This window comes from Marmota marmota, unplaced genomic scaffold (assembly GCF_001458135.2).
Source record: "Marmota marmota marmota unplaced genomic scaffold, marMar, whole genome shotgun sequence".
Classification (NCBI taxonomy): Eukaryota; Metazoa; Chordata; class Mammalia; order Rodentia; family Sciuridae; genus Marmota; species Marmota marmota.
Window position 1 is genome coordinate 71,164 of NW_025999913.1, and position 20,068 is coordinate 91,231.

Genomic DNA, 20,068 nt, shown 5'->3' on the forward strand with positions numbered 1-20,068 from the left:
CAGAAGGATCACAATGCCAACCTCAGCGACTTAGCAGGACCCTATCTCAAATTAAAAATTTAAAATGGGTAGGGGTATAGCTCAGTGATAAAGTGCTCCTGGGTTAAATCCCCAGTTTCACTCCCCCACACACCAAAAAAAAAAAAAGAAAAGAAAAAATAAGCTTAAGGTCCTTTTGAAAATCAAAATTAGGAGCTGGGGTTGTGGCTCAGCAGTAGCGCTCTCATCTAGCATATGTGAGGCCCTGGGTTCGATCCTCAGCACCACATAAAAATAAATAAATAAAATTTAAAAAATCAAAATTAGATTATTGTATTACCCTCTCTCAATGTGGGGCACAGTAAGCCCTCTGGATCTGAATCTCACTTTACAGAACAGTAGTCCAGATGTAGGAAAGTGAGAGAAGATACACAGGGATCCCAGGACATCTAGAATTTAGTTTTATAGGATTTAGTATTGTTGTTTATTCTTGGTTTAGTTAAATAATCCTTGTGATTTGCTTCTTTCTCCTAAAAATAAATTACTAAAACTTTTCAATTAATTGATGTTTCTATTTGATCAAGCCTCCGCTGATGTGGTACTGTGGTAGCTAGTGAGATATCTCTGTCTAGTTAGTATTTAGTACCTTCTTTTTTTTTCTTAAGCTGTTGTAATGAAGGAGGACATTTATTCTAATAACCAAGGTCAAACTAAAGTCGTCTGTCACAACAACAACTTACCAGGTTAGAATTTCCATTATTTTAGTATTAATGATCATTAACCAGGTACAAAAACATACCAGTTTTTGTTTATGTAAAACCATTAACATGCTTCCAAAATTTAAAAATAAAACAGTGAGTTTCCTATCTGTTCCCCAGATCCTGATCCCTTCCCCATGGGCTACTCAGGTATCATGTATTAATTAAAAATAATAATAATAATATATATATATATATATATATATATATATATATATGTGTGTGTGTGTGTGTGTGTGTGTGTGTGTGTGTGTGTGTATGGCCTTGGTCTTCAAATATATACATATTTGCTAGAAAACAAATGTCTCATTATCTCATTATTTCTGAAATTGATCTTTTAACCTGCTCCCTTTCCCATCTCCCTACCTTCTGCTCCTCCTTCAAGATAGTTTGCACCAGAAGTCCCTCCAGCCAAGGGACATAAGGGAAGCCTAGTGTCAAAGTAGTAGACCTAGGCTGGAAATCACCAATTTGGTTTTGGCCTGGGTTTCCTGAATGATTTCCCTGATCTCAAAGAAGCAGTGCCTTGCCAAGAATGATGGATTTTGATGATTTTAAGTGATCCTGCTCCATCTAGAAACACTCTATAATGAAGCTAGTTCATCAGGCAAGGTGTTTAATATTTATTGTGGCCTGAAGTCTGAGTCCTCAGAAATCAAACTGACTTTACCAGTAAATTGGTGATCTGCCCCTGTACTAAGCTCTTTGTAGTGACCTTCTGTAGTGGGTATGAGCACACAACATCATGAATGGCTGCATCGAGCTGGGGACTGCCAGTTGAAGCTACCATGGGTTTGAGAACATAGTTCTGGGCTAGGTGTGTAGCTCACTGGTAGAATGATTGCCTGGCATGTGCAAGGCCATGGGTTCAATCCCCAGGACCACCAAAAAAAAAAAAAAAAAAATAGTTCTACTTGTTAGTATAAACTCTTTTGTATTATTTTGATGCCACTTGATTTCTTCCACCACCACCACCACCATTTCAGTGTTTCACTTTAGCATTAATTGTAACTACAAAATAAAATCTTCAGGGCTATTCACAATCATCTTAGTTTTTAAAAAATCCAGAATTTTAGAATTGTATTTTGACTCAAATCTCAAATTTGTTTACAGAATTTATTGGGATCTTTCTCATTTGTCAAGTCATTTATTTTAAAAAGAAAAAATCTAGAAGTATAACATAGCTATAAGTTTATTTCTATATAGTTCCATTAATTCTTTAGGAAAAAAGGGGCAGGGGTTGCTGAATACTGGACTAAATGAAGGCCAGCCCCTGTCCTTCTCAGAATGTCCACTAGGGGACGATAGAAGGCAGGTTTGCACTTCACTAAGAAAGGAAGTCTATCTGCCTCTGGGTAAATGGATTCAATCCTTGTAAGACTACTTTCTTGATTATGTTCCTGTGGCTTACTTTGAATAGACACTAATTACTTTGTTTTAAAATTGCTGTCGCTTCTGTTTTCTCTCTGATGTGTTTCATATAATGAAAGAATTCACCAGAGCATAACCAAGTGGCTATTTTCAGGAAGCGGAGAGACTGATTTTGCACCCCAACTTAAAAGCCTAAATAAGAACCTCTTCACTGTGGTGGCCTGGGATCCTCGAGGATATGGACATTCCAGACCCCCAGATAGAGACTTCCCAGTGGACTTTTTTGAAAGGGATGCAAAAGATGCTGTTGATTTGATGAAGGTGGGTCCCTGGGAAATGCTCAGGGAAGGGTTGGTGGCTGGGCCTGTCTTCATTTGTTTTGCTCAGTTTTTGTTGTTATTTCTTTCTACAAATGCTGTACCCCATGTGATTGCTACAGAAAGTCCAAATGATTCAAACAGATGTAAAGATGAATGTAGAAATACTCCACAATCAAGCTACTTAGATACACCACTATTAATACTTTAAGACTGTCTTTCTGACCAGTCTTATGATAAATATAAACACACAGTTTTGTATTGATGGCATCATGCTATTCCTGATGTTCTTCTAACATACTGTTTTTATTGAACAATTTCTAAAGAAGATACTTCCATGTCAATAAACATGCTTTTGCATCTGTTTTATAATAGGTGCCTGCCACACCTGTCTCCTCTTACCCATGGTTTCACTTCTTTGGTTTCAGTTACTCATGGTCAACTGTGGTCCAAAAATATTAAGTGGAAAATTCCAGAAATAAGTCATAAGTTGCTTTTTACTCTTTTAAAATTTCAATTTAATTTTTTTAACTGGTACATAAAAATATAGAAACTGTACATATTGGTTGAGGATATAACTCAGTGGTAAAGTGCTTGCCTAGCATTCTCAAGGCCTTAGATCTGATCCCCAGCACTGGGGGAAAAAATACACACACACACACACACACATGCGCGCACACACTTGTTAATGTGTAGTTACCTTACTGTCCTAAGTTTAACTTCAACACCATTCTGAGTAGTATGATGAAATCCTGCACTGTTCTGCTCCATCCCCTCCATCCTGCCTGGGACAAGAATCATCCCTTTGTCCAGTTTATCCATCCTGTATCCTGTGTGTGTATAGGATAAAATGTAGCATGCTTGGCACTGTTTTCAGGCATCTACCAGTAGTCTGGAAGTGTATGGGAGTGTTCCCCACAGACAAGAGGGAAAGTAACTGTATTTCACTGTATAGATGCACCGTGTCTTACTTCACCTGTTATATAATGGTAGATAACAATAGGACTTAATTTTTAAGTTGCGTTTTTTTAATTATAAACATTAGTACACTGAGCATTCTGTTGTCATGACATTTTGGTTCTTACTTTTTTGCTATTTTAAACAAGGTTGTTGCAGACTTAATGGACCCATCTCCTGGCACATGTGTACAAGAATTTCATGCAAATTTAGGAGAAATGTGCTGGGTTATAGAAGATATAAATATTTATGTTTATGAGTTAGTACCAAATTATTACCTCTAGTAGTTATGCTAATATAATCCCATCAGCAAATATTTTGGTCTAATATTTGTTTTTTTTAACTTTAATATTTTTAGTCATTCTACTTTTAATTCTAGGCAACATCTCTCAAACATAATCTTTGTCAGTTTTCTCTGCCAAACACAGATTCATGCCCTGGTTAATTCACCCAAGGACCTGCAACCCGGTGACACTCTTCTCTCTCAACCCATCTCTCGTGGTCTGTTCCCACAGTTGCAGTCTGTGGCTTCACCAGATGTCCTACTTCATTTCATCCAAGAAACCTCAGGTCCCCTCTATAATCCATATAATTGCTCTCAAATCCTTGTTTAAGGAGTGCACATGCGCACGCATGCACATACGCAATTTGTCATATCCAAATACAGCTGATCTCCATTGACTCTATTCCCTTGACATTTTATCCAACCAGAAGATGTAATTCCCTCATAATTTAAAACAGCTGTACTCAAATCCTATGACAATTATATTTTCACCCAAACTAATTGAGAGAAAACACTGTTACCAAGTAGTAGACTCTAGGATTTCTTTTTTTTTTCTTTTGGTACTGGGGATTGAACCCAGGGATGCTCTTCCACTGACCTACAACCCCAGCCCTTTTTAGTTTTACTTTTGATACAGGGTCTCACTAAGTTGCTTGCGGTCCTCCTGCCTCAGCATTCTTAGTTGCTGGGATTACAGGCATTTATCCTCGCACCCAGCTAGGATTCATCCTTGATACTCCAGAGCCCCTGTATTGATTCTGATCATTTTTTAATCTCAGGTTCTTTTAGCAGGAAGGAACAATAACCTCTGCTGTGGTTTTCATTGTATTTCTCACAGACGCTGAAGTTTAAGAAGATCTCTCTGCTGGGATGGAGTGACGGTGGCATAACTGCACTCTTTGCTGCTGCGAAGTATCCATCTTACATCAATAAGATGGTGATTTGGGGAGCTAATGCCTATGTCACTGAAGAGGATGAAAGAATTTATCAGGGTAGGTTCTGTCGACCCCAGGCGATGACTGATCTTTATTTCTGTCCTCATCTCTTATTTTGATGTGTTGATAAGTCATATCATCCATTTCTAGTTCTTGGCTCTAAGGCTGGAAGAATAGTAAGTGCTCAGAAAAGTAATGTCATTTAAGCCATCTGAAAATAGAAAACTTTCTATTTCCAGAAGTGAAACTTCTATGACTCAGGAAAAGTCTAAGGAAAAGCAGTATTTACATTTACTACCACTGGTAGTGAACTTGAAAAAAGGAGGAGGTGTGTGAAGTGTTATTCATAACCTCATTTAAAATAATGTGGGCATAAAAGGAAACATCGAATTCAAATATGAAACTTTCATTTTGATTGTAACAGTTTCTGTGCTATTTGCATTTTTAAGGTAGTCCTTCAAGCTTCTTTTATCGGTTTTCAGGGGCACTCGAGCAGGGACATGTGGGTCAAATCTGGCCTGCCGCATGCTTTTTCAAGGCCCAGGCTTCAACTAAGGAGGCTAATGCTGTGTGAGTCATGGAGACCAAGCCGGAGATCCACTCCACCCCTTCCCCATTTCTTTTCCACTCCCAGCATTGCTTCCCAGGGCCTGTCCTGGTGGCCACGGCACAGGGGGGATTATTGGTAAATACCACACACTCAGACATGAAATAGCTCCACTTCCAGCCAGCTGCCCAAATCGAGATGACCAGGCTCTCAGGAGTAGAGAATGATTCTTCTGGGTCTGAAGGTTATTGGGGAAAAAAGTAAAACTGACCTGGGCTACCTCCACCTGTTAGCCTGACCACTAGGACCCTTCCTTGTAGACTTGTAGCTTTTTGTCCCGAGTATATTTCTTTTGGACCTCAAATGGTTCACCCTAGGCAGTTAGGTCTAGATGGATCAGGCATTTTCTATCCTCACATATTGAAGTATCCTCATAATGTCTTTGATTTTACCTCTTGGCCTGCAGAGACTGATATATTTACTCTTTGGCTCTGTACAGAAAAAGTTTACAGACCCCTACATTAGGCTATCACAGGCCTCGCCTTTCCTGCTCTTCTGCAATTCATATGCCTTAGTAAGCTACTCAGTAATAGTGTCCCATTGTATGATCTTAGTTCTTTACAGTCTCTTTTGTTTTATTTCATTTTAGTTGTAGATGGACACAATACCTTTATTTTATTTATTAATTTTATGTGGTGCTGAGGATCAAACCCAGTGCCTCACACATGTGAGGCAAGGGCTCTACACCTGAGCCACAACCCCAGCCCCATCCTACAGATTTTGATATGCCATATTTTCATTCAGTTCAGAATATTTTCTAGTGTCTCTTCACCATAGCTTTTTAGAAGAGTATTTTCTTTTTTTTTTTAATATTTATTTTTTCGTTTTCGGCGGACATAACATCTTTATTTGTGTGTGGTGCTGAGGATCGAACCCGGGCCACACGCATGTCAGGCCAGCGCACTACCACTTGAGCCACATCTCCAGCCCTAGAAGAGTATTTTCTAATTTACAAATATTTGGGGTTTCCCAGATTACCTTTCTGCTATTGGTGACTAGTTAATTTCATTAGGTTCAAAAAATATACTTTGTATGATTTTGTTCTTTTATGTTTGCTAAATTTTATGCTCCAGAATATGGTATGCTTTGGTCTAAAGTTGAACTCATTAGTTCTTGATTTTTCTTGTGCTCCACCCTTGCTCACTTGTTCTTTCCCATAATCACTCTGATGACCCATAGCCTGCCTAGATGTGTAAGCCCAGCCCCAGAGTCATCCCTTGAGGGCTCAGCTCCTCTGCCCTCTACATTTTACTGTGACTTCATTCCATTGATACCATGCTCAGAACACTGCTCATGTTATCCCCTCCTCTCTTCCCGACCCTCCATGTTCCTGGTTCTGTTCCTTTGCCTTTTCTGTTAATTTGCCCTCCACAGGAGAGTGTCCTTTCCAAGACAATAATCTGACCATTTAATCATCCCACTTAAAATCCTTCAGTAAAGGCCACACTACTGGCTCACCACCAGTCAGGCCCCACCCAGCTTTCTTGCCTCATTGGCCTCCTGTTCTCTGGCCCTTCCTGTGCATTCCTTGCATTGCACAAATTGCCATTCTTGAAACAAGCTTTCCCCTTCTAATCTCTGTGCCCTTGTACCTGTGATGTACCTGCTGCATTGACCCCTTCCCACCACATCCTCCTCGGCAGACATGTCCTCACCCCATTGCCTGCTTCTGGGGCACCACCTCTGTGAAGGCCTCCCAGAGTCCTTTAGCCTGGTGCTGATTTCCCCCGTGACTCTGTAACACTTTGCAATTACTTGTGCAATAGCCCTTCATCCTGGGCGCTGGCGCCCTTTTACCCCTTTGCCTCAGTCACTGTAGTGTGTGTTCACCATTGCAGTGGCTCTGACTTCTAGGAGCACAAAATACAACTCCCAACCTCACACCACTTTTACCCTCTAATGTATCTCTGCTTCTCTTCCTGGCCATCTTCTTGGCCACTTCCTCATCCCCCAGTCTCTCCTTGTGACAAGGTGACTTCAGACCCACCAATCCAATAGACAGAGGGCCTTCCATTAAACCAACCCACTAGACACTGGCTGCCTTTTTCCTTGCTCATTCTGCAGCATTTGAAGATGGGCTCATGGTGTGTCAATACTGATCACACCCCTCCTCTTGAAGCTTCCTTTTTTTTTTTTTGACTTGGCAGGGGTCGGGTGGCAGTATGTTGCCCATGCTGGTCTCAAACTCCTAGGCTCAAGTGATCCTCATGCCTCGTCCTCCCAGGTAACTGGGATTACATGTAGAAGCCATCACACACGGCCCTCTTCTCACTCTTAGACATCCTTGTCTTAACTCCTAAATTCCAGATAATTCAGCTTTTCATTTTATTTTCTTATCTGGTTGCCCCGCACATACAATAAAATTGAGCTCATAACCCTTCTCTAGACCTGTTCTTCTTCTTAAGTATCTTATCTTGCTAAATGATACACACTATAATACAGCAGTCCCCATTATCTGCAGATTTATTTTCTGTGGTTTCAGTTACTCTCAGTCAACTATGGTCTAGAAATATTAAATGGAAAATTTCAGAAATAAATACCATAAGTTTTAAATTGCGTGCCATTCTGAATAGAACGATGAAATCCCATTCTGTCCTGCTCTGCACTGTCTGGAACATGAATCTTTCCTTTTCCAATGTATACACACTGTATGCACTACCTGCCTGCCAAGTCATTTAGTAGCCATCTTGGTTATCACATGTCAAGGATGCAGTGTTTGTGTTCAATAAGGATTTACTTTACTTAATGTGGCTTCGGAGTATGGGTAGCAATGCTGGCAATTTTATTACAGTATAGAGTTATTTTTGTTATTTTTTTATAAGTTGCCATTGTTCTCTTACTATGCCTAATTTATAAATTAAACTTTTTTATGGTAGGGATCTACAAGAAAAGTCATAGTATACAGAGGATTCCGGACTATCTCTGGTTTCAGGCACAGGGGTCTTGCACGTATCTCCTGAGGATAAGGGGGAATTATAGCAGCTGTGTCTAAGCTCTCTGCTCTTGAAGGCAGAGACCATATCTCATTCAAGTTTATATTGGCAGTAACCAACACATGCAGACCTGAGATAATGTTTGCAATATTGATTTACCAATTAAGAAGAGTAAACAGTTTCTTTGTTACAGTTCCAGTTTTGCACAGATTATATGCTCAAAAAAAGGAAATATATCAGTTTCTTTGGAGATCCAAATTTGTTCTGTTTTAGATCAACAAACAGTTTGATTCAAATGGTTATTTTGGGAACTTAACTATAAAACATAATTACTGTTGAATTTTTGGTGGTAATTATGCTTTGGGACAGAACTGGCTTCCTCCTGAATAAATATAAAAATACAAAGAATATTTTTGAGTGCATGTTATACACCAGGCACTGTTGTTGTCACATTTCATGTAGTAACTTATTTATTCTTTATTTCACAGTGTTATTACATGGGGGCTGGGGATGTGGCTCAAGCGGTAACGCGCTCGCCTAGCATACAATTCCTATTTTTCTGATGAGGAAACTGTGGCACAGAGAAGTTAAGCAACTTGCTCAGTGTCACAGAGCTAGGAAGGATGAGAGCTGGGATTCACAGCCAGGCAGTCTGACTTCCAAGCTGTGTTCTTAACCACAGTGCTTGATGTGAACATCTGGCTTACTCCAGTTACAGCTGAATTTCCCTGCCTCCTGAGAGTTAGTTACTATTTCCTTTGGGAATCTGAAACTTTGCCCCAGATTTGACATTGCCAAGAGACCTCTCCCTCCAAATGCCTGCTTCTACTAAAGGTAACTCATTAAAAGGATCTCTTGCTATTTTATGATGTTTTAGCAGGAAAAATATCTTTATCCTAAACATTTGCAGTTTTGTTCATAAAAAGTCTGGCCTTTACATCACAAGGAACTGTTTTTTCAAAATGATTTTTAGGGTTTTTTTTATTATGTGATATTTGATAGGTATAATTCTACTCATGTTACATGTATGAATTATGATACCCAGGAACCTACTGTGGAGCCCAGGATATACCCTTTATCCGTGTGCTTCCTCCCAGTTCACCTCCTACCTCCACCTGAACCCTATAAATCTGCCCAATGCCTTTGTGAAAACAGTTTGTCACATGTTTTTTGTTAAACAATGCAGTTTGTCTTTGAACTTTACAAAACTGATTTCATACTGTATATTGTCTTCTATAACTTATTTTTTCACTGCCCTTTGCATTTCCCGTCTCATGCATTTCTAAGTTGCTTACAGCTGGTAGCTGCAGTGTGTTACTTGTCACTGTTGTGTTGCATTCAGAGACGCTAGTGGGAGGATATGGCAGGTGTATGTGCTCATTCTTTTTTCCAACAGACAGCTGTTGAAGTGAACATTCCCATACTAACTCCTGAGCCTAGGAGCGACAGTATCTCCAGGGCATAAGCCCACAAATGAAATTGCTGAGTGTTTCATGTAAAGATACCACATTGTAAGTAATGACTTACTACTTTTTTTTTTTTAATTTGTCTTTTTAGTTGTAGTTGGACACAATACCTTTATTTTATTTTTATTTTTATATGGTGCTGAGGATCGAACCCAGGGCCTTGCACATGGTAGGCAAGCGCTCTACCACTGAGCCACAACCCCAGCCTTATGATGACATATTACTGTTAATCTGAAAACACACAAAACAGCATGTGTGAACTGAGAAGCTCTGCATTTGGTCCTCCTTCCCAATGGCTGCGTTTCCACCTTGACAGCTCTGCCTTCAGAGTCACCTCTGCCCTCTTTTCAGGGTTTTCTTTTTCTCATGTAGGCAAACTCACATACATTCTTTAAATACATAATTTGCATGAATTATTACAACTCCATCAAGGCATCAGAATTACATTTTATGAAAGATCTAGGCTGGGCATCGTGGAATGCACCTGTAATCACAGCAATTGAGGAGGCTGAAGCAGGAGGATTACAAGGTCAAGGTCAGGCTCTGCAACTTAGAGAGGCCCTCAGCAACTTAGCAAGACTATGTCTCAAAAATAAAAAGGGCTAGGGATGTGGCTCAGTGGCTAAGCATCCCTGAGTTCAATCCCAGGTACCAAAAAAAAAAAAAAAAAAATCTAGTTGTTCTACTGTTAAAGGGCCTCTCATAGGGTATATCCTCAAGATACCACAAAGTAGAAGTATGTACAAGGAACTTTTAGTATTTTGAGCAGGGACACTGGGGATCAAACCCAGGGTCTCGAGCATGCTTATAATCTATCACTGAGCCACCCACCCCCAGCCCCTCTACAGGGAATCATTTTACTCCTTCTTTACATCATCTTGCTAGCCTCTCTCTTTTTTCCCCCCACTCTCCCAACTCCCCTTCTTCTTAAATCTTCTCTCCACTCTGGATTTTCAGGCTGGTTCTCTACCCCTCTCTGAAGTCTTTTCACTATTGTGCAAAGCAGTTTGGCCTTTCCTGGCCTCTGTAGTCAACGCCTTCTGAATTGACTTCCCTCTGAATATTTAAACCAATCAGCAGAAGCAAAGACAGGCACTCTCCAATAATAGAATCTACCCCCTCAGAAGACAGTTGTAGTTGTAAGTAGCAGTTTTTCCTGTATTTGGTTATTCCCATTCACTATGTAAACTTTGAGAGCCTACCAAATGTCAGGCACCATCTGGAGTGCTGTATAGATTATTGTTCAATGTGAGTTTGTATCACTGGGTTTGATCTCCAGAGTCCCTGCTCAGTGTCATCTTGTTTTTTGGGTTCATCCTTGAGCAGGAACACTATATTGAAAGCTCTCAATAAACAATATTTCATATGTTCTAGAGCACTAGAATCTTTATCACAGCATTTAAAGAAATATGGGAAAGGTTAAGCTAAGTAATTACATGTGTTGATTTACTTTAAATGTTTTTAGCTATTATAATAATAGAATACATATAATAATTCCAACTAATGAATCACCTGTAATATAGTTTGGGGTTAGAGTTTGCTTTTATACTCTATTTCTTCACTAATAGAATTTAATAATTTGTATGTTTCTTGAGGTACCAATTCTCAAAAAGAACTGGCCCTCCATGTCTGTATCCATGGGTTCTCAATCTGTAGATTTGAGCAACCACTGTGAAAAATATGTGGGGGGAAAAATCCATCTGTACTGAACATGGACAGGCTCTTTTCCTCGTCATTATTCCCTAAACAATACAATAGAACTATATATATCATTTAAATTGTATTTGATATCATAAATGATCTAGAGATGGTTTAAAGTGTACAGGAGGATGTGGATGGATTCTGTGTTAAGTCTCATGCCATTTTATATCAGGGACTTGAGCATCCACAGACTTTGAAATCCACAGGGGATCCTGAAATGAATCCTCCCACATACAGGAGGGATGACTGGAGTGTCACTCTTACCCAGGCAACCCTAGTAAGAGGAGTATTTTCTTTTATCTTTTACTTTTAAGAGAAAGCACTTGGTACAGGTCTAGTTTCATTCACTTGGTAAATATTTATTGTGGGAGGCACAGGCCGAGGCCCCAGGTGTACAGCAGGGCACAAAGCAAAAGCCCTTACATTGGGGTGCATATCCTGATGGGGAGATAGACATTCAGCCATAAATGCAGAAAAGGGTGCAAAGCTGTGACAGTTGCTAATGGGGAGGGGGCGCTGGCTGACATCTGAATGGAGACCTGGAGGATTTGTTAAAGTTTCGTCCCAGGGTTTCATAAACTGACTTCCAGACCACTCACGTATAATCGGATCAAGCCTTTATTGAAGCACACCAGTGGCAACTAACCAGAACATAAAGCTGTTCCCCTGATCAGCCCTGAACAATTGCAAGAGCACTCCTTATAAGCCTGAAAACCGCAAAAGGAACGTTTGGGGGTCCAGCCAATGCAAGCAAGCCAGGTTACAGAAGCGGGAGAGTGCAGTCAGACGCTTAACCAATCACAATTAGCCCAGTCACCCCAGTTACAGAAACAATGCCCCACTAGGTAGTTCCATGTTCTTAAAGGTTTCTATAGCAAAAGGAAAAGAACATCTTGCCCTGATCATGACCCTTCTACTTTGCATGGTTGTTTTACAAAATGGAGTCACTTTGGTTTGACTATCACAGATTGAGCTGTGCAGCTACCAGGGAAGGCCTTCCCGAGCAGATGGAACAGTGAGCAGGAGGCTCAAGGTGGCCTGTGCTGGTGATATTTAAAGATAATACCTTAGGCCAGGTGTGATGGCACACACTTGTAATCCCAGTAACTCAGGAGGCTGAGGCAGGAGGATTGCAAGTTCAAAGCCAGCCTCAGCAACTTAGTAAGGTGCTAAGCAACTTAGCAAGACCCCATCTCAAATAAAAAGAACTGGAGATGCAGCTCAGGGTTAAGCACCCCTGGTTTCAATCTCTGGTACCAAAAAAAAAAAAAAGAATACCTTAGTGTGAGTCTGACTCCATCCTTCTCCACACTTCTGTTTTTCAGGTATCCGAGATGTCTCTAAATGGAGCGAAAAAGCAAGGAAGCCTCTAGAAGCCCTGTATGGATATGACTACCTTGCCAAAACCTGTGAAAAGTGGGTGGATGGCATAGGACAGTTTAAACATCTACCAGATGGTAGGTTGCATGAACTGCTTAATGGCCGTCCTTATGAGAAGATGCTTGAGTTCTTCCTGGGTGTTCTGCATTCCTCAGCCAATGATGAATTTACCCACTATCCTTATACATAAATGTGTGAATAGAGAACACTAGATATTATACACAGTACAAGCTCTTGCATACTAAATCTGCTTTAAACGTGAGACAGTACTCTTGCGTAAAGATTCATAATGTTGAGCCTCTAATAGCAGACTGTTCTTTTTTCCTTTGTGTATATAATGACAAATGAATTCTCCAGAATCCTTGGTTTGGTTTTTATTTTCTAATTCCAGCCTAGGCAATTAGAAAACAAGTCGCGGTGTAGACAATATTTTCCCCCTTTTATCCATTTAGATGTGTCACCTCACTATACATCTCCTCTTCCTGCAACAAAAAAGGAGAAAATTTCTATCCAGCTTCAATCCCAGCAGTATTAGTATGGGAAGAAAATATTCAGTTTGGTTTGGTTTGATACTGGGGACTTAGCAAAGGGGAACTTTACCACTGAGCTATGTCCCCAAGCCTTTTTAATTTTTTTTTTTTTTTAATTTTGAGACAGGGTCTTGCTGAGTTGCTTAGGGACTTACTAAATTGCCAAGTCTGGCCTCGAACTTGCAATCCTCCTTCCTCAGCTTCTCAAGTTACTGGGGTTATAGGTATGTACCACCATGCCCAGCTGAGAGTATGTGGTTCTTTACTCATCTTCAGAACTAAGTTATATGACCTTAGCCATGAACAAAATGTCTCCCCCTTTTTTTGTTCCGAAAAATTAACAAGATTTCCATGAACAGTAAAAATTGAATCTTTAACCGAAATTCAGAGTTATTCTATTTTTATACCAATATGTGTTAGTCATCTTTCTGTAACTTAAATAAATACTGAGATAATCAACTTAATAAAAGAAAAAGGTTATTTTGACTCAAAGGTTTAGAGGTTTTGGTCCATGGTCACTGGCCCTTTTGCTTTTTGGCCTGTGGTGAAGCAGCGCATCATAGTGGGAGCAGGTAGAATAGCTAAGTCATCCCAGGGCTGCAAAGTGGAGAAAAAAAGAAAAGAGGAATAGATGGTGTCCTACAATCCCCTTTGAGGGGATGCCCCAGTGACCTAAAGATCTCCCCCTAGACCCCACCTTTTAAAGGTTCCACAACCTACCAATAGTGCCACTCTGGGAAACAGGACTTCAATGCATGGGCCTCTGGGGGACATTTAAGATTCAAGCTATAACAAGCTATTTGTGTTTGGAATGCCTGTTCTCTTTGTTGTTGTTGTTGTTTTTAATTGCTAAAAGAATAGAATGCCAAGATTTAATCTTTGAACACATTCAAATGCTTGTGATGGAAGGACAAATTTAATATATTAGACAGTCATTTACAGCATGAATCATCTGTTATATCAAAACTTTCACAATGAAAAGGACTTTTGGAAATGTTACATTTCTGGTTTAAGTTTGAAACAGCAAATACATGCCTTAAAATGATACTATCAAACACAGCATCCACCCATAGAAGCAGTCCCTTGAAAGATACTTCCCTCCACTGTTAAAACAAACAAAATTGCCATGAAACAATGGTCAGTTCTCCACTGAAGGGTTTACATTGTGAAATGTACAGTTTTATGCTTTATTGAAGAGGGCAATGAAAAGTTAGGAAGATCCAAATGCAGAGTTAAATGAGCAATTGAAAATAATAATAACTCCCTCATAAGATTGAGCAGTGTAGAAGTCATCCACAACAATACTGTGCATAACTTATTTCCCTTCTATGCTAATTAATTTGACTAGAGCTCTTGCTTATCACTGTACACTCAGGTTTATGGGTACTAGGGATTAATTGTGCAGCTTTGGAGTCAGAAAGGCCAAGGTTTGAATTCTGGCTTTTCCACTGGACTTGCTGTTAAGGTGGATTTGGGCTGATGACTTCACTTGTCTAAGCTTCAGCTTCCTGTCTGTGAATTGTGCATATGATTAGCTATCTCATAAAGTTGTTGTGGGGATTAACTGAGATAATTCATTTCACCTGTGGTATAGTACCACAAGTGGAGTGTTTCATGAAAGACTGTTATTATTGTTATTTTAAAAGCACTTAATTTACAAATAATTGTACAAAGTGAGTCAAAACATGTAACTACTGTAAAGCCTGAACAAATATGCAGTGGTTTAAATAGCTTTGAAACACAGTGAACACTCAATGACATTGGCATTCATCATTGTCATTTGATTACATAGTTGGCAGGTTCATGTTGTCCCAGGGACAGGAGCAGGAAGCTTCAGAGACCAAGAGAAGTCTTTCCCCAGGCAACAGATCACTTTCTCAGTTGGTGGACAGCTACCTCCAACTGAAGAGGAGGGCAGTGGGTGGTGCCTGGGTGAGCAGAGAAGAAAGGAAGGACAAGGGAGGAGCTAGCTTTATGGATGCCCAGAACCTTCAATATGGCTCTCTTTTTGCCTCACAACAACCCAGGAAACTATGATTATTCCTATTTCAGGCTGAAGCTCAAAGTGGCTAAAGAGCCATCAATATTTCAGAGGCAGGCAGGGGCTGGGGTTGTGGCTCAGCGATTGAGCGCACTCCTTGCACGTGCAAGGCCCTAGGTTCGATCCTCAGCACCATATAAAAATCAATAGATAGAGGTATTATGTCCAACTACAACTAAAAAATAATAATAATTTAAAAAAAAAGATTTCAGAGTCAAGAGAAAGACAGGAACTGCAGCCCAGATTATCCAAATTGCCTCAGAAATGTTATGAATAGGAGCTAGATCCTCATGTTCTCTCAAGGTATGGTGGCCAGGGGTGTCACCAAGGCACAAGCATGAAGAGAAGCTTATTTCCTGCATACAGACCATAACTTCATTGTGAGGCCCACACGCCTGGAGACGTGACTTCGAGGGGAAGCTTTTGAGGTGTCAAGCACCTGCTCATGGCAGATAGGCCACCTCCTATGTAATATAAAGAATTGTGGGATTTCCTTTTGTTTGATTTTCCTTCTGTTTCATATGAATTATGAATTTTAATCAAGCAAAGCTTTTTGTTTGCTAGTAGAGCTTAAAACCAAACAATAACCAAAAAAATAGAAAATGAAACCCCAAGAATATTAGACCTGTAGAGAACCCCAAATCTAAACCATTGTTTTCACAGAAAAACTGAAATCCAAAGAGGAGTATGTGTATTAGTCATTTTTCTATTGCTATAACTAAATACCTCAGATAATTTACTTATAAGAGAAAGGGTTTGTTTGAGCTTACAGTTCTGAAGCTTCCAGTCCATGATCGAGTGGCCCAGTTACTTTGGGTCTCTGATGAGGCAGCACATCATGGTGGGAGTCTGTGGCAGAGCAGAACTGCTTACCTGAGAAGTCAGGGAGCAAAAGGATCCCACAATACCCTTCAAAGGCTTGATCGCAGTGACCTAAAGTCTTCCCACAAGGCCCCACATCCTGAAGGTTCCACACTCCCTAGTGGCACTTCTCTGGTGACCAAGCCATTAATGCATGGGCCCATTCAAGATCCAAACTGTAGAAGGAAGCCTCTGTGCATTCTTTCTTTCTCAACATGCAGAATGATCATGTTTCAGTTCTTCCTCTTTACGCTTCGGTAGATTCCTCATGCTCTTTGTCTTTCAGGTAACATCTGTCGGCACTTGCTGCCCCTGGTTCAGTGTCCCACCCTAATTGTGCATGGAGAGAAGGATCCTCTGGTCCCACGTTTTCATGCTGACTTCATACATGAGCAGGTGAAAGGGTCACGGTGAGTTCAGGCACCGCGTCAGCACCCGTGCCTACAAAGTCTCAGTGAATGAGAGAAGCCACAGGAAGGAAAAGAAGCAGGGGAAGGTGGAGTTTTAGGTGTTCACTAGGACATAGAGGAAGTGAAGAATAAAAGTAGAAGTTAGATTAAGATTATGTTTTGGGGAGCTGGGGTTGTGGCTCAGTGATAGAGCACATGTGAGGCACCGGGTTCAGTCCTCAGCACCACATAAAAAATAAATAAAATAAAGGAGTTGTGTCCATCTGGAACTAAACTATATATATATATATATATATATATATATATATATATATATATNATATATATATATATATATATATATATATATATATATATATATATATATATATGATTATGTTTTGGTGAATGTAAAGATTTAATAGAAAAGTTTATACATTGATTTAATAGGCAATAAGGCATTTTCAAACTAGACTTTTATAATATTTTAATACTTTGTCATGGTTGTGGTACAAAATTCAAACAGAAGATATTTTCTTATTAATCCTAAAAGTTTTCTATATAATCTATCTTTGTTTTATTTTAATATTATATATAGTGTATAATGTGATGCTTACATATAGGCATTATTTTTAAATTTAAAAATTGAATTTTACGTATAAAATCTAATTATATGCCATGACAATCATGGAAAAAATATCCATTTTACAGATGGGAAACCAAGGCTGAACAATATTAAGCCATCTTTCAAGGTGGCAAAGATCCTAGAGTTTCTCCTCCTGATATAGTGCTTTTCCAGCATAGCACAGGTGGTTTTCACAAATGTACTCTTTCTATGATGGTAAAATGCTGAGAATAATATACTGAGTGGCCTGGTTAATTGTTTTCTAACTTCAGCTTCAGAAATGATAGGTATTTTTCACACTGACACCTATAGTAAATGCAATGTGTCCCCTTAAAAAGCCAGGTTCAATAAAAGTAAAAGCAAAATAGTTTAGTTTAGTAATTCTATTCCAGACCCATCTCCTAGCAACAGAATATATCAATATGGGAGAGAATACACCCTTACCATGCATTTATTAGCTGCTTCAGTAGACTTGTGGAAGATCATTTTCTTACAGCACTATTCTTTGGAATCAATGTGCTAAAGGTAAATGTTATTAACAATTATTATCTAAAACTGGCCTGTATTTTCTACTTTCTCCACTAAAAAGAGCACTTTATATTGGTCATGAACCTACCTAGACTACAACTGGTTATTTAGGAGCCCACAAAAAGAAGATGCATTTCTTGAGTACCAAAATCCTACTGTGATTCTGTGCTCCAGAATCTGACAATAGGGAAGCAGCATAGCATTGCAAGCTTCTGGTGAACCTGATTTTTCCCTGCCTTGCCAGGTGCATGTTTAGTTACACTTGACGGCATAGCCTATGCCTTCACAGATTTTTACCAAGGAATACATATTGTATGTGACGTAAACACCAAGCTGCCTTCCCTTCTCGGGAGAGGCCTGCTTCCAGCTTATGTTTATTTGTCTCCTCCTCTTTTGCTTTTCTCTTTTTGTGAGAGAGGAATCATAAAGTCGTGTGGAAGTAAAGAGGCCTTACAGAGAATTCAAATTTATGGTTTTAAATGTTTGTTTTTAGGCAGCTGAATCCCTCCCCCTAACAAACTCTTATGCAAAGGCTAATATGCAAAACACAGTGAGAGCTGCTCTGATCACAGCAGCAGTGGGCAACCCTGCCCTTCATGTTCTGTACCGGGCCCAGCCCCTGGATACCCCCTGTATGTCCAGAGCTCCCTCCTAGATAGGAAAGTGCTGACACTGCTTACCATGTGTCTGGTCCACAGGCCTCTATGTGACAACCTCCTGTTACCAAGCATGGCATTACCTGTGAGGCCACCCTCAGTTCACTTTCAGAGATTCTTGTTGAGCAGAGGTTGACACCCATCAAACTCTAGGGTCAGGGTTTATAGCCCCTGGGAAGCAGCAGGGCTGGGCCTACTCAGAAGAGGATGTGACTACACAGCTAGGTCAAGCCAAGTGTGTATTCAGGATGTATATCAGCTAGGGCTGCCATGAAAAAGTGACAGAGATTTATAGATGGTCCCTGGCTTACCCATGGTTCAGCTTAGGTTTTCAACTTTACAATACATTCTGTTTTCACTTACATTCATTTACATGAGATGTTCAACACTTTATTATAAAACAGACTTGGTGTTAGATGATTTTGATCAACTGTAGGCTAATGTAATTATACTAAACATATTTAAGGTAGGCTAGCCTAAGCTATGATATAGGGTAGGATAGATAGGAGAAATGTATTAAATGGATTCTTCTTTTAAAGAGAGAGAGAGATTTTTTTTAATATTTATTTTTCAGTTTTCGGTGGACACAACATCTTTTTTTAATTTTTTGTGGTGCTGAGAATCGAACCCAGTGCCCTGTGCATGCCAGGCGAGCTCATTACCGCTTGAGCCACATCCTCAGCTCCTTAAATGGAATTTTTGATTTATAATATTTTCTTTGCATGTGTTTTTTAATCCATTGATGGCACCTCTCATTTACATCCAGCTGCCATGGAAAGAAAGCTTTCACTACAGTCAGAAGGCCCCAGCCAGATTCCTGGAGTCCCAGCAGATTTGGAAAGACTTTGTCCTCCATAAGCCATGTAAAAGCATCAATCCAGCCGACCTAGTAGCAGTGGTCCACTTCAAGCTGCAGCATTGCCCAAAAACCAGCCTCTGAAGCAGTTCCCTTTCTTCCTAATACTTGAGACATGATTGCATTTGAGCAAAGGAACTTCTTAGTGAGATGTTCACCTATCATTCCCAAATGCCTCGTTGAGTAAAGTTGGCCTTGCCCAATCCCAGCTTTACCAGCTGAAAGGAGCTTGCAGCCAGCTGACATTACCTTTTTTTTAGGGCATTCTAGAAGGAGCTGTTATGGGCAACCAGGTTTGCATGACCTTGGAAGGAGTAGTGTAGTGACAAGGCCTCCCTACAGCCATCTTGCTGTCTACTTTCATAATGGAAAAGATCCTCTTTCAAAGAATCAGCAATTCCTTTGTTTTCTAATGAAAGTAGAAGTGTTCACATTGTTCCTGGCAATTTTATAGGTTTGTAAACAACTGAAAGTTCTATCACACTTCATCCAAAGCAAAGACACCCAGCAGACATTTCTTATAGCCTTGTCACTATCTATAGTTCTCACAGTTCAATATGGAAACCAAAAGAGCTGAGAGTGGGAAGGAAAGCTAACATGGTAAGGCTAGTGTCACACCCATGCCAGCGTCACCCAGGACTATATTAAGCAGAGATAAGGTGACCTCTGGACTCACCCTGTCAGGTTAGACAGCTTCTAATTCCCTAAAAGATCTAGAATTATGTCTCTCTTTCTAAAGGTTCCAAATATGATGTATAACCTGCCCTAGTGAATAGGAATTTATGCCCACCCACTGAAGCCCCTTCATTTCCAACTCAGCCATGTGTTTAGTGGTAGAGTATTTCATACCAGTTTCCTGGAGAATGTGATTATTTGAAAATCACTGTCCAGGGGA

At 39.9% G+C, this 20,068-nt stretch overlaps 1 protein-coding gene across 6 annotated transcripts in view; it reads left to right on the forward strand.

Moving 5' to 3' along the window:
- Positions 1-20,068, forward strand: part of Bphl (biphenyl hydrolase like) — a 29,877-nt gene that overhangs the window by 7,300 nt on the left and 2,509 nt on the right. For 2 of the 6 annotated variants that reach the window (XM_048799720.1, XM_015493961.2), the window contains exons 3-7: positions 645-722; positions 2,263-2,429; positions 4,504-4,657; positions 12,633-12,764; positions 16,406-16,529. In XM_048799720.1, the coding sequence (XP_048655677.1) occupies positions 645-722; positions 2,263-2,429; positions 4,504-4,657; positions 12,633-12,764; positions 16,406-16,529 (655 nt within the window). Of the gene's footprint in view, positions 1-644; positions 723-2,227; positions 2,430-4,503; positions 4,658-12,632; positions 12,765-16,405; positions 16,530-20,068 lie in introns of all 6 variants that reach the window. The other 4 variants (XM_048799721.1, XM_015493963.2, XM_015493965.2 and 1 more) reach the window with 3 other exon arrangements.